General features: G+C 36.5%; 1 protein-coding gene across 2 annotated transcripts in view; it reads right to left on the reverse strand.

The window, feature by feature from the left end:
• The window catches only part of SHOC1 (shortage in chiasmata 1), a 113,168-nt gene that overhangs the window by 35,839 nt on the left and 59,700 nt on the right, over positions 1 to 17,629 (reverse strand). For both annotated transcript variants that reach the window (XM_054520443.2, XM_054520444.2), the window contains 3 exons: positions 5,484 to 5,900; positions 1,637 to 1,762; positions 239 to 415 (listed from right to left, as the gene is read on the reverse strand). In XM_054520443.2, coding sequence (XP_054376418.1) covers positions 239 to 415; positions 1,637 to 1,762; positions 5,484 to 5,900 — 720 coding nt within the window. The remainder of the gene's footprint in view (positions 1 to 238; positions 416 to 1,636; positions 1,763 to 5,483; positions 5,901 to 17,629) is intronic.

The raw sequence follows: 17,629 nt of genomic DNA on the forward strand, positions 1-17,629 counted from the left end.
CAAGTAATATATGTCAATTAGGAGTTTCACTGAGAAGTAATGCCAGGTGATATTTCTTACCTTTTTCTCTACTTAGCTGATCCTCCAGTATTGGTTTGGCTGGGTATCATAAGTTGAATTACAGTCATGCCATCATCTATAACTAATTTCTGAATCTTCTATACCCAATTTTTACTAATTTGATACAAGAATTTCTAAACATATCTTTTTAAATAATGTGACTTTTATTTGCACTCACCTTGGTGAACAGCATCACTTACTACTTTTTCTTGTTCCTTTAAGAGAAACCTTGTTTGGTCAAAAATAACAGTGGCAAATTTCCAATTAGCAGTAGGGAGAGTACAGCAGGATACAAGGTTTTTTAAGATAGGAGAAGCTGCTGCTTCAAGGAGGCAAAATGCTTGGCACTGACTATCTGCAAAAATAAAAGCATTAATGGCAGTGTTTTAATAAAGATGGTATGCTCTTTTTGATGAACCAATTAAATGTTATTTCATGGAAATCTGAACTATCTGAATTATTTTCTGAGTTAAAAATAACGAGATTGTATAAAAACTTATTTTAAGATACTTATTCTAAATAAACTAATAAAAACAAACATGGAATTATATAATTTTATGGCTATATTATTTATTTATTTATTCATTGAGACAGAGTCTTGCTCTGTTGCTAGGCTGGAGTGTAGTGGCGCCATCTTGGCTCACTGCAACCTCCGCCTCCCGGATTCAAGCTATTCTCCTGCCTCAGCCTCCTGAATAGCTGGGACTATAGGCGTGCACCACCACGCCCAGCTAATTTTTGTATTTTTAGTAGCGACGGGGTTTCATCATATTGTCCAGGATGGTCTCGATCTCTTGACCTCATGATCCGCCCACCTTGGCCTCCCAAAGTGCTGGAATTACAGGTGTGAGCCACCGCGCCTGGCCTATATTATTTATTAGAGAGGATTTATTCCATAATTAACTTGACATGGCAAATATAAAGACCCATATAAAGAGAACTGCATTTTTTTCTTTGCCATTCTCCTCTGTTAGCATACAATCTTAAGCCAAACAATGAAAAATTTTTTCCAGTTATCACTAGAATAACATATTTAAAAATTTGCATAATCATCTAGAGAACAAAAGAATGAAAAGATACTTGAGAACCTGGGTCATATTTCCTTATTGATTTTAATAACGAATCTGATGTTCTTAAGCAGGCTGTTCTTTAGGAGTCAAAGAATACTCTTCTTTATAGCATAACAAAAAAATCAATACAGGAATCAATAGTAACTTATTTACATCACTCTGATAGCAGGTAAGAGAACAGAGAAAGCATGATTAGCAGTTCATTTTCCAGACTGGGCAGAAGAGTCCAAGGAGGTACAGTTGTTCTCAGATTGATATAGGGAAGCAGCAGCAGTTTAAATGAAAGAAGAAATAACACTGAGTTGCTTGGGTAGGGCAATGGGGAGAGGCAGGGGTAGTGAACAGGGCATTCCAGGTTGGGATATAACTTGAAAGTAGGAGTGGAATGAAGAAATATCTGAAACAAGTGAAGAAAATGACATGGAAAATGAGGTATGTCCTAGCTATCTAGGAAAGGACTTTCAAACTAAGCAAATCTGAATGCATTTTAAAAGCATATAACATACCTGATGCTTGAATTTCAATGACATTATCTGTTCCCCTTTCCTGATGTATTTCCTCCAGGGTTTTATTAATATGAACAATAGGACTTTCTTCTGGAAGTGTCAAAGAACATGCTTCTTTATCTTGAACTTCCAATAAAAAATATAAATTTGTATTGTTCAAGAGAAACTTAATGTTGTTTTACCTTAATTTTTTTTCTAAAATATGATCACAGTTGTTAAATTTCTTCATTGAAACACATCAGTATTAAAGTGAACAACTATTCAGATCAATGGACCTAACACTGCTAGGTAGGAAGATGAATGGTAAAAATGGAAAAAACTTTGGTATCAGATCAGTATTTTGAGCTCAGTTCTGACTCAGTTTCCTCATATGTAAAATATAGATAAATATATCTGCTTTAAACACCAAGTACAGTTTCTGACACAGAAGGTATGTACCGTTCTACTTAATTTCTCTGTGACTTTCCACATACCCTTTCTTCTACTACTAACCCTCTTCTCTGCCCCAAACCTTCCCTATTTCCATCTTTTTTTAACCAGGCCAATTCTTTTTCTTTTCTTTTTTTTAAGACAGGGTCTCCCTCTGTCACCCAGGCCGGAATGCATTGGTATGATCAGGGTTCACTGCAGCCTTGACCTCTTGGGCTCAAGCAATCCTCCCACCTCAGCCTCCCAAGTAGCTGGGAGCACAGGCATGCACCACCATCCTGGGCTAATTTATCTTTTAAATTTATTATTATTATTATTTTGGTAGAGATAGGGTCTCCCTGTGTTGTCCAGGCTGGTCTCAAACTCCTGGGCTCAAGGGATCTGCCTACCCAAAGTGCTGGGATTACAGGCACGAGCTACCATGCCTGACCTGGGCCTAGTCTTACTGCTGCACCCTGCAGGTCTCAGGCATCTTCTATAAAAAGTCATATGTAACTGCCCACCCTACTTCCAGGCCAGCAAAGGGCTCCTCCTTTTGTTTCTTCAGCACTCTGTGAAGACTTCTTTACTGGTACTTGCCACATTGAATTGAAATGATCTATCTGCATATCTGACCTACTTTATTATACTGTGAGCTTCTCAAGGTCAGCAACAGCATCATATTTATCTCTAATATGTAATTTAGTGCCAGGCACAAACTATCTAATAAATGTTAGTTTTTTTTTCTGTCCTAGGTATTACAGAGGATTTCTTCTTTCCTAAGTATTATAGAGGATTTACACATAAACACAGATACACATAAAAATCTAGTTATTTTAACCATATAGTAGTATTATCCATCAGTAATATGATTACAAAATAATTCCAGAAACACATTACCATCTTTACATACATGGTTAAAAATATAATAATGCACTATATTCTAAACTAGATTAAAATGCTATTTTCAAGTAATACTTTCAATTAACCATAAATAATTAGAATAGATATGATCAAATAATATTAATTATTAAAATTTTTGAGGGGGGGTCTAAGAATTTATAGTATTTCTTGCCTCTGAATTAACTGTAAAATAAGACAAAAAGTAAAATATACACCAAAATATTAAGACAGGGTCTCCCTCTGTCACCCAGGCTGGAGTGCATTGGTATGATCTATTAAAGGCTAAGTTGGGGAATAGAATTTAGTTTGAGAGTCAAATGAGCTTGCTAACTAAACACCAGAATTAGACAGAGTTACCCACCCAGTCCTAGGGTATGCTGGACTGGGATAGGATACCCCATTGGGCCCAGGGAGGGCGGGGGAGGTCAGGGGCACTGCCCAGAAAAGAGTCATGACATAGAAAAACCAAGGCGAATTCCTGTTCTTCCTGGGCAACCATTCCCACAGCTTATGTCCAATTTATTATTTTGACTTTACAATTCAGATCATTCTTTCCATCCCCTCTGGAGAGATGTATAAAAAGGTAAAGACACCAAGAACTTAACACTTAATTGAGGAAACATCAGGAGTACAGAAGCATTCCCTTATAACATTAATGTTCTTTTAATTGTTTAGTAAATGAATGGCTAATTTGTTAAATAAGAAAAGATAAAATAATATTTAAAGATTTCAGAATTTTGTGATCTTTTCTATTTTTATTCTTTTTTACATTTCCTCCTTTCTTGCTGCTTTCCCTCACTTTCTGTTGATAATATACCCTATCATAAGCCATTATCACCACTATTGCAACCAGAAGATGTCAGTGTTAATTTTGGGGTGGATTCCTTTTTTGCACCAAATATAAATAGAATCAGAAAACGTGAACAAATCTGAGAATAACAAATCTTTGAAAAATTCTTATTTTTGTATCACATTTATAAAATAGTTATTTATATTTTGCTTATTTTTATGCAGAAGTGATGCTTCAATTATGGTCCAAATATTGGTTAGAAAAAGCTCAGTTACATACAGAATTGTTATCTGGTAAGGTAAGTTATAAGGTGGCCAAACTATTACATAAAAAGTAACTTTAAGTTGAATATGTAGAAATAGAAAAGATCACAAAATTCTGAAATCTTTAAATATTATTCTGCATTTTTACCATGAAAAATGCACTGATTGACACAATAATATTACTTTTTAAAAAATGACAGCTCACCATAACCTCAAACTCCCGGGCTAAGGCATCTGCCCACCTCAGCCTCCTGAGTAGCTGAGATCACATGTGTGTGCCACCACACTTGGCTAATTTTAGAGATGGGGTCTCATTATGTTGCTCAGGCTGATCTCAAACTCTTGACCTCAAACAATCCTCCTGCCTCGGCCTTCCAAAGTTCTGGGATTAGAGGTGTGAGCCAGCATGCCCAGCCCCAGTAATATTACTTTAAGCAGATTTATAAAAGGCTGTCACATCTTTTGGAAAAATAAATATAACCTTCATGACATTAAGAACTGAAGATCTTGTGTCTATTAATAGTCTATGAGACAGTAAGACCTAACTGTCTCTAAGTCACATAAATATTTTTGTATTCTTTAACTGTGAAATGTGGTAATACTACCTACTTTGATTCCTCGACAATGTTTCTAAACAGATTAAATATGACAATAGATGTAAAAGTGCTTTATAAAGCATAAAGATACCTGTATTTATGATAATATTATTAACCTTATGAAGAAAGAAAGAATAGGATTTATCAAACAAATTGATCATTAGAAAACATTTCTGGTGTTTCTGAATGTAACAATATATAAATATCGAAAGTTTCCAATGTCCCTAGTCATTAGGTTGCATCAATGTGTACTGGATTTTAGGAATAAACAATAGCAGCCAATAAAAAAATAAATATTGTTGTATTTATTTCATTAGGGCAACCTATGTCAAACTTATTCTGGAATGCCTTTTCATTTTTACGAGAAGTAAAATGATATGACACATTATATTACCTTTGATGTGGCTGTAAGCAGTGAATATAAGACAGTCACAACTCAAACAGAAACTGTTAGGTAATGTTAGAAAGAAACAATTAAGTAGACAAAGTTTTCTTTCAAGTACACATAAAAATATAATTTAAAATACTGAGACAGGACTGACAGCTAAAACAGAAAAAAGAATGGCAGAATTGACCAACAAGTTAGAGATACTGTGAATTTGTAAGGCCATGTTGTAGAAAGCAAGTTTTACAAATAGTGGCTTTTGTTATAAATTCAAATGCATTTTTAGACTTTTTGAAACATATGTATCTATATCTAAATCATGCCTATATATCCATATCTATCTGTATACAAGAAGTATCAAGAGTCAATGACATTTTCCTTGACTACAAAAAATAACATAATTTTATCTAGAAGAACTTTATCTCCTTGCCTTCTATAATAAATTATGTACTTAGTCCTTGAGCCTACCATATCTATGGCAAAATATTATTAAATTACCTACCAAGTTTTTCATCACTGTTTGTGACTTCAGTCTTTGAGGTGCAAGTCTTATATTTATTTCGCAGCATAATAAAGTCGCTCAAAAGGTCCAAATCATTCTCTTGTTTTTTACCATTTTCAAAGGATGCGTTTTTAATTATTGAAGAGGAAGTTGATTTAATAGATGGTCCTGTGCAGTCAAGTTCAAAGTGATTGTTATTTTCTTTCTTTTGGATTATTCTGTTTACTGGTTCTTGGTCATTCTTTGGTTTTTCTTCTTTTGCTGCTCTTTTATCAGAGAAATAGTCATCAGAAAAACATAGATCTGGTACTTCTTTTGCCAGAGATGGACTCTTTTTTGGAAGTGATAAATGAGCATTTGTAGATTTTTCATCAATAAGTGCAATAGGTGAAGAATGACTTTTATGTTCTAGACATGCTGAAAACAGAAAATAAAAAACATACAAGTAACTTCCACACCTAAACGAGTGTTCTATTAGGTATTTGAATAACTTTTAGTTGTGGTTTCTTATTAATGTAATTTGGTCTTTACGAGTACTTTGTTTACTGCTTTGAAAATCAATTTTTGGTCTGAATAAAATAAATTTTTAAAAAGAATAAAAATTCAGCACCCTTTTTCTTACTATAGGAGCTAGTTTACCAAGCAAAGAAGACATTCCAGTAAAGCCCTTTTGCCGATAGGCTTATGAATCATACCCTTGGAGGTAACAGTTACTCCATGGGTCAAACACTTACCTACCAGGCAAGCCACAATGGAAAAAAATACTTGCAATACATATAACTGACAAAGGACTGTATCCAAAATATATAAAGAACTCTTATAACTCTATATTTAAAAAGGAACCCAATTAAAAATTTGGCAAAAGACTTGAACAATAGTTCACATAAGATATGCATATTCTACAAAATAGATGAATCTTGAAAACATGCTAAGTGAAAGAAGTGTCACAAAAGGCCACATATTGTATGATTCCATTTATATAAAATGTCCAGAAAAGGCAAATCTATAGAGGGAGAACAGTGGGTCCAGAGCTGAGTAAAATGGAGAGTGACCACTAATGGGTACAGGATTTCTTTTGGGGATGGTACAAGTTTTCTAAAATGGTTTGTGGTGATGATTGCACAACTCAGGGCTTATATTAAAAACCATGGAATGGTTTACTTTAAATGAGGCAATTGTATGGTATGTGAAATGTATCTTGATGAAGCTGTTACAGGAATACCTCAGAGATACTGTGGGTTCAGTTCTGGACCATCACAATAAAGTAAATATGTTAAGGTGAGTCACGCAAATGTTTTGATTTCCCAGTACATATAAAAGTTATGTTTATGCTATACTGCAGTGTATTGTGTACAATAGCATTATGTCTAAACAAACAAGTACATACTTTAATTTTAAAATACTTCATTGCCCAAAAATGCTAATGATCATCTGAGCCTTTACCAAGTCATAAACTTTTTGCAAAGGTGGGGTCTTTTTTCTTTTTGAGACATGGTCCTCCTCTGTAGCCCAGGTTGGAATGCAGTGCCACAATCATAGTTCACTGCAACCTCCAACTCCTGGGCCCAAGCAATCCTCCCACCAGCTGAGACTATAGGTGCATACCACCATGCCAGGCTTTTATTTTTATTTTTATTTTTAGGTGAGACAAAGTTTTGTTATGTTGCCAGGCTGATCTTGAATGCTTGGGCTCAAGTAATCCTCCCACATTGGCCTCCGAAGTGCTGGAATTATAGGTGTAAGCCACTGTACCCGGCTAGGGGGTCTTGTCTCAATGTTGACAGCTGCTGACTGTCAGAGTGATGGTTGCTAAAGGTTGGTGTGGCTGTGGAAATTTCTTAAACTAAGACAACAATGAAGTTTGCCACACTGACTGACTTTTCTTTTCACAAACGATTTTTCTGTAGCATGTGCTGTTTGACAGCATTTACCCAGTGTAGAACTTCTTCCAAAATTGGAGTCAAGGCCAGGAGCGTGGCTCATGCCTATAATCCCAGCACTTTGGGAAGGCCGAGGCAGGCGGATCACGAGGTCAAGAGATCGAGACCATCCTGGCCAACATGGTGAAACCCGTCTCTACTAAAAATACAAAAATTAGCTGGGCGTGGTGGCGCGTGCCTGTAGTCCCAGCTACTCAGGAGGCTGAGGCAGGAGAATCACTTGAACCTGAGAGGCAGAGGGTACAGTGAGCCAAGATCGTGCTACTGTACTTCAGCCTGGTGAGAGTGAGACTTGGTCTCAAAAAAAAAAAAACTGGAGTCAATCCTCTCCGACCCTGCCACTACTTTATCAATTAGGTTTATGGAATATTCCAAATCCTTTATTGTCATTACAACAATGTTCACAGAATCTTCACCAGGGATAGATTCTATCTCAAGAAACCATTTTCTAGTTCTTTTAATTGTGATGTTAGGGTGTCAATTTTGGATCTTTCTTGCTTTCTCTTGTGGGCATTTAGTGCTATAAATTTCCCTCTACACACTGCTTTGAATGTGTCCCAGAGATTCTGGTACATTGTGTCTTTGTTCTCGTTGGTTTCAAAGAACATCTTTATTTCTGCCTTCATTTCATTATGTACCCAGTAGTCATTCAGGAGCAGGTTGTTCAGTTTCCATGTAGTTGAGCAGTTTTGAGTGAGTTTCTTAATCCTGAGTTCTACTTTGATTGCACTGTGGTCTGAGAGACAGTTTGTTATAATTTCTGTTCTTTTACATTTGCTGAGGAGAGCTTTACTTCCAACTATGTGGTCAATTTTGGAATAGGCGTGGTATGGTGTTGAAAAAAATGTATATTCTGTTGATTTGGGGTGGAGAGTTCTGTAGATGTCTATTAGGTCTGCTTGGTGCAGAGCTGAGTTCAATTCCTGGGTATCCTTGTTAACTTTCTGTCTCATTGATCTGTCTAATGTTGACAGTGGGGTGTTAAAGTCTCCCATTATTATTGTGTGGGAGTCTAAGTCTCTTTGTAGGTCACTCAGGACTTGCTTTATGAATCTGGGTGCTCCTGTATTGGGTGCATATATATTTAGGATAGTTAGCTCTTCTTGTTGAATTGATCCCTGTACCATTATGTAATGGCCTTCTTTGTCTCTTTTGATCTTTGTTGGTTTAAAGTCTGTTTTATCAGAGACTAGGATTGCAAGAGCAAACACATTCAAAAGCTAGCAGAAGGCAAGAAATAACTAAAATCAGAGCAGAACTGAAGGAAATAGAGACCAAAAAAACCCTTCAAAAAATTAATGAATCCAGGAGCTGGTTTTTTGAAAGGATCAACAAAATTGATAGACCGCTAGCAAGACTAACAAAGAAAAAAAGAGAGAAGAATCAAATAGATGCAATAAAAAATGATAAAGGGGATATCACCACTGATCCCACAGAAATACAAACTACCATCAGAGAATACTACAAACACCTCTATGCAAATAAACTAGAAAACCTAGAAGAAATGGATAAATTCCTCGACACATACACTCTCCCAAGACTAAACCAGGAAGAAGTTGAATCTCTGAATAGACCAATAACAGGATCTGAAATTGTGGCAATAATCAATAGCTTACCAACCAAAAAGAGTCCAGGACCAGATGGATTCACAGCCGAATTCTACCAGAGGTACAAGGAGGAACTGGTACCATTCCTTCTGAAACTATTCCAATCAATAGAAAAAGAGGGAATCCTCCCTAATTCGTTTTATGAGGCCAGCATCATCCTGATACCAAAGCCGGGCAGAGACACAACCAAAAAAGAGAATTTTAGACCAATATCCTTGATGAACATTGATGCAAAAATCCTCAATAAAATACTGGCAAACCGAATCCAGCAGCACATCAAAAAGCTTATCCACCATGATCAAGTGGGCTTCATCCCTGGGATGCAAGGCTGGTTCAATATACGCAAATCAATAAATGTAATCCAGCATATAAACAGAACCAAAGACAAAAACCACATGATTATCTCAATAGATGCAGAAAAGGCCTTGACAAAATTCAACAACCCTTCATGCTAAAAACTCTCAATAAATTAGGTATTGATGGGACGTATCTCAAAATAATAAGAGCTATCTATGACAAACCCACAGCCAATATCATACTGAATGGGCAAAAACTGGAAGCATTCCCTTTGAAAACTGGCACAAGACAGGGATGCCCTCTCTCACCACTCCTATTCAACATAGTGTTGGAAGTTCTGGCCAGGGCAATCAGGCAGGAGAAGGAAATAAAGGGCATTCAATTAGGAAAAGAGGAAATCAAATTGTCCCTGTTTGCAGACAACATGACTGTATATCTAGAAAACCCCGTTGTCTCAGCCCAAAATCTCCTTAAGCTGATAAGCAACTTCAGCAAAGTCTCAGGATACAAAATCAATGTACAAAAATCACAAGCATTCTTATACACCAATAACAGACAAACAGAGAGCCAAACCATGAGTGAACTCCCATTCACAATTGCTTCAAAGAGAATAAAATACTTAGGAATCCAACTTACAAGGGACATGAAGGACCTCTTCAAGGAGAACTATAAACCACTGCTCAATGAAATAAAAGAGGATACAAAGAAATGGAAGAACATTCCATGCTCATGGGTAGGAAGAATCAATATTGTGAAAATGGCCATACTGCCCAAGGTAATTTATAGATTCAATGCCATCCCTATCAAGCTACCAATGACTTTCTTCACAGAATTGGAAAAAACTACTTTAAAGTTCATATGGAACCAAAAAAGAGCCCACATCGCCAAGTCAATCCTAAGCCAAAAGAACAAAGCTGGAGGCATCACGCTACCTGACTTCAAACTATACTACAAGGCTACAGTAACCAAAACAGCATGCTACTGGTACCAAAACAGAGATATAGATCAATGGAACAGAACAGAGCCCTCAGAAATAACGCCACATATCTACAACTATCTGATCTTTGACAAACTTGAGAAAAACAAGAAATGGGGAAAGGATTCCCCATTTAATAAATGGTGCTGGGAAAACTGGCTAGCCATATGTAGAAAGCTGAAACTGGATCCCTTCCTTGCGCCTTATACAAAAATTAATTCAAGATGGATTAAAGACTTAAACGTTAGACCTAAAACCATAAAAACCCTAGAAGAAAACCTAGGCATTACCATTCAGGACATAGGCATGGGCAAGGTCTTCATGTCTAAAACACCAAAAGCAATGGCAACAAAAGCCAAAATTGACAAATGGGATCTAATTAAACTAAAGAGCTTCTGCACAGCAAAAGAAACCACCATCAGAGTGAACAGGCAACCTACAAAATGGGAGAAAATTTTCGCAACCTACTCATCTGACAAAGGACTAATATCAAGAATCTACAATGAACTCAAACAAATTTACAAGAAAAAACAAACAACCCCCTCAAAAAGTGGGCAAAGGATATGAACAGACACTTCTCAAAAGAAGACATTTATGCAGCCAAAAGACACATGAAAAAATGCCCATCATCACTGGCCATCAGAGAAATGCAAATCAAAACCACAATGAGATACCATCTCACACCAGTTAGAATGGCAATCATTAAAAAGTCAGGAAACAACAGGTGCTGGAGAGGATGTGGAGAAATAGGAACACTTTTACACTGTTGGTGGGACTGTAAACTAGTTCAACCATTGTGGAAGTCAGTGTGGCAATTCCTCAGGGATCTAGAACTAGAAATACCATTTGACCCAGCCATCCCATTACTGGGTATATACCCAAAGGACTATAAATCATGCTGCTATAAAGACACATGCACACGTCATGTTTATTGCAGCACTATTCACAATAGCAAAGACTTGGAACCAACCCAAATGTCCATCAATGATAGACTGGATTAAGAAAATGTGGCATATATACACCATGGAATACTATGCAGCCATAAAAAATGATGAGTTCATGTCCTTTGTAGGGACATGGATGAAATTGGAAATCATCATTCTCAGTAAACTATCGCAAGGACAAAAAACCAAACACCGCATGTTCTCACTCATAGATGGGAATTGAACAATGAGAACACATGGACACAGGAAGGGGAACATCACACTCTGGGGACTGTTGTGGGGTGGGGGGAGGGGGGAGGGATAGCATTAGGAGATATACCTAATGCTAAATGGCGAGTTAATGGGTGCAGCACACCAGCATGGCACATGTATACATATGTAACTAACCTGCACATTGTGCACATGTACCCTAAAACTTAAAGTATAATAATAATAAAAAAAAGAAACCATTTTCTTTGCCCATCCATAAGAAACAACTCCTCATTTGTTCAAGTTTTGACATGAGATTGCAGCAATTCAACCACACCTTCAGGCTCCACTTCTAATTCTAGTTTTCTTGCTATTTCCACCACATCTGTAGTTACGTACTTGCACCACTAAAGTCTTGAACCCTTCAAAATCATCCATGAAGGTTCAAATCAACTTTTTTCAATCTTGCTAATGTTGATATTTTGGCCTCCTCCCAAGAATAAGGAATGTTCTTAATGGCATCTAGAATGGTGAATCCTTTCTCAAAAGTATTTCAATTTACTTTGACTAGATCCATCAGAGGAATCACTATCTATGGCAGCTCTGGCCTTATGAAATGTATTTCTTAAATAATAACACTAGAAAGTAGAAATGACTCCTTGATCCATGGGCTGCAGAATGGATGTCGTGTTAGCAGACATGAAAACAACATTAATCTTCTTGTATATCTCTATCAGAGCTCTTGAATGACCAGGTAAACTGTCAATGAGCAGTAATATTTTGAAAGGAATCTTTTTTTCTGAGTAGTAGGTCTCAACAGTGGCCTTAAAATATTGTAAGCCATGCTGTAAACAGATGTGCTATCATTCTGGCTTTGTTGTTCCATTTATAGAGCACAGAAAGTGTAGATTTATCATAATTCTTAAGGGCCTTAGGATTTTCAGAATGGTAAATGAGCTTTGGCTTCAACAGTCAACAGCTGCATTAGCCCCTAATAGGAGCGTCAGCCTGCCCTTTGAAGCTCTGAAGCCAGACATTGACTGCTCCCCACTAGCTATAAAAGTCCTAGATAACACTGTCTTCAAATAGAACGCTGTTTCATCTACATTGAATATCTGTTGTTTAGTGTAGCCATCTTCATCAATAATCTTGGCCAGATCTTCAAGATAACTTGCTGCAGATTCTACATTTGCACTTGTTGCTTCACCTTGTACTTTTATGTTACAGAGATGACTTTTTTCCTTAAACTTCATGAACCAATCTCTGTTAGCTTCAAACTTCTGTAGCTCCTTACCTTTCTCAGCCTTCATAGAATCAAAAGGAGTTAGAGCCTTGCATTGTACTGGGCTTTGGCTTAAGGGAATATTGTGGCTGGTTTGATCTATCTAGACCACTCAAACCCTCTCCATATTAGCAGTAACGCTATTTAACTTTCTTATCATTTGTGTGTTCACTAAAGTAGCACTTTTAATTTCCTTCAGGAATTTTTCCTTTGCATTCACAACTTGGCAACTGGCCAAAAGCAAGAGACCTAGCTTTTGGCCTAGGTCGGTTCTCAACATGCCATTCTCACTTAATCATTTCTAGCCTTTGATTTAAAGTGAGAGTTGTGCAACTCTTCCTTTCACTTGAAGACTTACAGACCACTGTATGGTTATTAATTGGCCTAATTTTAGTATCATGGTGTCTCGACAGACATAGAGTGGGCCAAGGAAAGGGAGAGAGATGACGGAACAGCTGGTTAGTGGAGCAGTCAGAACACACACATTTATTAATTCAATTCACTTTTTTATATGGGCAGGGTCTATGGCACCCCAAAACAATTAAAAATTAAAATCAAGGTAACTGACCACAGATAACTATAACAGATATAATAATAAGAAAAAAATTTAATATTGTGATAATTACCAAAATGTGACAGAGACACAAAGTGAGCACATGTTCTTCAAATATCCATATAAAGTATTAAATCTATAAAATTATGTAAAGTCTTTACTGTGATATATAACTAACGAGATTAAAATAAAACGTTCATATTTTATATTTTTGATATCTAATAAATTATGATGATAATTCTAAAGTTGGAAATGCTGTTGGAAAATGGCTGCAAAAGAATTGCTTGATACAAGATTGCCACAAAACTTCCATTTGTAAAAAACACAATTATCTGTGAAGCACAATAAAGTACAATAAAATAAGATGTGCCTGTATTTTTTTTAAAAAAATTATATACAAATGGCCAATGAACATGTAATAAGATGCCCAACATCATTAGTCAGCAGGGAAATAGAATTAAAACCACAATGAAATAACCACAAGACACCCATTAGAATGATTAAAATTTAAAACACTGCCAATACCAAGTGTTAGCCAGGATATGGGGTAACTGGATCTCTCACACATTGCTGGTGAAAATGTGCAATGGTGAAATTACTTTGGGTAGCAACTTAGTAGTTTCTTATAAAAGTAAACATACACATAAGACTCAGCAATTTGACTCCTAGATATTCAATCAAGAGAAATGATAATGTGTGGCCTGGCACGGTGGCTCACACCTGTAATCCCAGCACTTTGGGTGGACCAGATGGGAGGATTGCTTGAGGCCAAGAGATTGAGACCCCATCTCTAATTAATTTTTAAAAAATAAAAAAAATTTAAAGAGAGAAATAACATGTTTCCACAAAAAGACTTGCACACAAATATTTATAACTTTTATTCACAATAATAAAAAACTTGGGGAAAAGCCCAGGGGAATTGATAAACAAACTGTGGTATATCCATACAATGAAAAATTTCTTAACAATAAAAATAAATGAACTAGTGATACACAACATCATGAATGAATCTCAGAAATGTTATGCTCAGTGGAAGAAGGCAGACACAAACGAACTTATACTATTTCATTCCATAAGTGAAATTCTAGGATAGGGGAAACATATAATACATAGTGACAGAAAGTATACCAGTGGTCGTCAAGGACCAGGGAGGTAGGTTAGTGAGGAGGAGAGGTGGGATGGAAGGAGAATTACTGCAAAGGGGCATAAGGAAACATTTTTATGATAGAAATACTCTGTATCTTAATTGTAGTGGTAGTTTCACAGGCATATACTTGTCAAAATTCATCAAACTGTACAGTTAAAATAGGTGCAGTCTTCCTGGATTGGCAACATTTGTGTATATTGTGATGTATCAATGACAAAAGAGTAGTGCATCCTGGGGACAATGAAATCTTCACATTTGGAGCCTTCCTACATTCCATCATAAGCATCTCTTTTTTTGGCTCATTCTAATATGTGTCCTTTCCCTTAATAAACCATATCTGTGAGTACAATAAAAATAAAACAGGTGCAGTTTATTTTATGTAAATTATACTTCATAAAATTGATTTGGAAAAAAACAAATGTCTATAGGGCCAACTAAATAATGTAAATTAGTAAAATGTATGGCTATGGCTTAAATCACAATCTTTGTTCATATAGATGAACTTTGTATTATTTTCTTCCAAAATGTAGTTTATAATTTTTTTTTGCTTTTATTAGAGGTATTGGCATAAGAAACATTTTACTTTCCTCTTACCTATACCTAAATGTAAGACAAAAGTGTCAAATGTCAAGTAACAACAGGCCTCAATTTGTAAGTCCTGGGAACTACGGCGAGCTGGAGAGTGCATGGTCTGTCTAATGTGGTAAGCTGCTAACGCCTCCAGCCAATTGTTGCCATATCAGAATCTGAGTCCAGTTTTTGGAATTTTAAAAATAAATTCAAAATACAGATTATATATGTGAAATCTGCCAAATTTTAAATGTTGGTAACTGGCTGGGCACGGTGGCTCATGCCTGTAATCCCAGCACTTTGGGATGCCAAGGCGGGCGGATCACCTGAGGTCAGCAGTTTGAGACCAGCTTGGCCAACATGGCGAAACCCCATCTCTACTAAAAATACAAAAATTAGCCAGGCATGGTGGCACGTGGCTGTAGTCGCAGCTACTCGAGAGGCTGAGACAGGAGAATTGCATGAACCCAGGAGGTAGAGGTTGCAATGAGCTGAGATCACGCCAGCCCCGGCAACAGAGCAAGACTCTGTCTCAAAAAAAAAAAAAAAAAGTTGTTAACTAATTAAAACACCATATGAGTCAATAATATGTGGGCTGAATAGGATCCGAGTGCCACTTTTCAGATATTCTCTAGTGGTAATCTGGTATGTTTAGCAGGTGAATAGAAACTGTTTATTATTTCAGTTTTCTCATTATTTTCCTTTATTATTCTCTCTTTAAGCACCCCTACCCTGACCACTTGGCATGGGTTCCAGGTATACTTATTGCTACTTAAACTTCAGAATTATACTGCTATACATTTAATTATACTGTTAAACATTCATTTTTTTACAAATTGAAGTTTCGTGGCAATCTTGCATCAAGCAAACGTATTGCTATCATTTTCCAACAGCATTTCCAACTTCAGAATTATCATAATAATTTATTGGATATCAAGAATATCAAATATGAATGATATGTTTTATTTTAATCTCAAATTAGTTACAAATCACAATAAAGACTTTACATAGTTTTATAGATTTAATACATTATATGGATATTTGAAGACCTCATAAAATCTTCTCCCTTTTCTTTGTCTACTAACCTGACCTAATCTTATTTAACATTCTTATTCCACCGTGGGTACCATCTAGGCCTGAGATGGACTGGTGTGTATTTGCTTGATATCGTCTGTTTATCTGTTCTCTTTCCTAGCCATCCAAACATCTTTGTCTTCTGTCTTTCTAAAAAATTTATTTTACATTGCTTATTGTTCTTTTTATAAGGAATATTCAAGAAGTAAGAAAGCAGATTTTCTTAGGTTACCTTTGAACCTGGAATTTGTGTGTTACCACTGTGGTTATATTACTAGTGAGCCACAGGAGGACAGTATAGAAATAAGTGGAAACAGAGGCAGGGATATGATGACAGTTAATTGTCTATCATATATTTATCCCAAGGAGCACTTATACATCTGTTATATATTTTGGTATTTGCTATTTGTAGTTTTTTTGTGATTAAAAAAATAATTTGAACTTTTTATTTTAGATTTAGGAGTACATGGGCAGGTTTGTTACCTGGGTATATTGCATGATGCTGAGGTTTGGGCTATGACTGATCCCATCACCCAGGTACTGAGCATAGTACTCAATAGTTAGTTTTTCAATCCTTTCCCCCACTTCCCTCCTCTAGTAGCCCCCAGTTTCTATTGTTGCCATTTTTATGTCTATGAATACCCAATGTTTAGCTCCCACTAGAACATGCACTATTTGGTTTTCCATTCCTGAGTTAATTCACTTAAGATCATGGTCTCCAGCTGCATCCATGTCACTGCAAAGGACATGATTTCATTCTTTTTTATGGTTGTGTACTATTCCATGGTGTGTATGTACCACATTTTTTTTTTTTTTTTATACTTTAAGTTCTGGGATACATGTGCAGAACGTGTAGGTTTGTTACATAGGTATATACATGTTATGGTGGTTTGCTGCACCCATCAACCCTTCATCTACATTAGGTATTTCTCCTAATGCTATCCCTCCCTTAGCCCCCAACCCCACAACAGGCCCTGGTGTGTGATGTTTCCCTTCCTGTGTCCATGTGTTCTCATTGTTCAACTCTCACTTTTGAGTGAGAATATGTGATGTTTGATTTTCTGTTCCTGTGTTAGTTTGCTGAGAATGATGGTTTCCAGCTTCATCCATGTCTCTGCAAAGGACATAAAACTCATCCTTTTTTATGGCTGCATAGTATTCCATGGTGTATATGTACCACATTTTCTTTATTCAGTCTATCATTGATGGGCATTTGGGTTGGTTCCAAGTCTTTGCTATTGTGAATAGTGCCGCAATAAACATACGTGTGCATGTGTCTTTATAGCAGAATGATTTATAATCCTTTGGGTATATACCCAGTAATGGGATTGCTGGGTCAAATGGTATTTTTGGTTCTAGATCCTTGAGGAATTGCCACACTGTCTTCCACAACAGTTGAACTAGTTTACACTCCTACCAACAGTGTAAAAGTATTTCTATTTTTCCACATCCTCTGCAGCTTCTGTTGTTTCCTGACGTTTTAATGATTGCCATTCTAACTGGCGTGAGATGGTATCTCATTGGTACCACATTTTCTTTATCCAATCCGCGTTAATGGGCACCTAGG

Source organism: Pongo abelii, chromosome 13 (assembly GCF_028885655.2).
Source record: "Pongo abelii isolate AG06213 chromosome 13, NHGRI_mPonAbe1-v2.0_pri, whole genome shotgun sequence".
NCBI lineage: Eukaryota > Metazoa > Chordata > Mammalia > Primates > Hominidae > Pongo > Pongo abelii.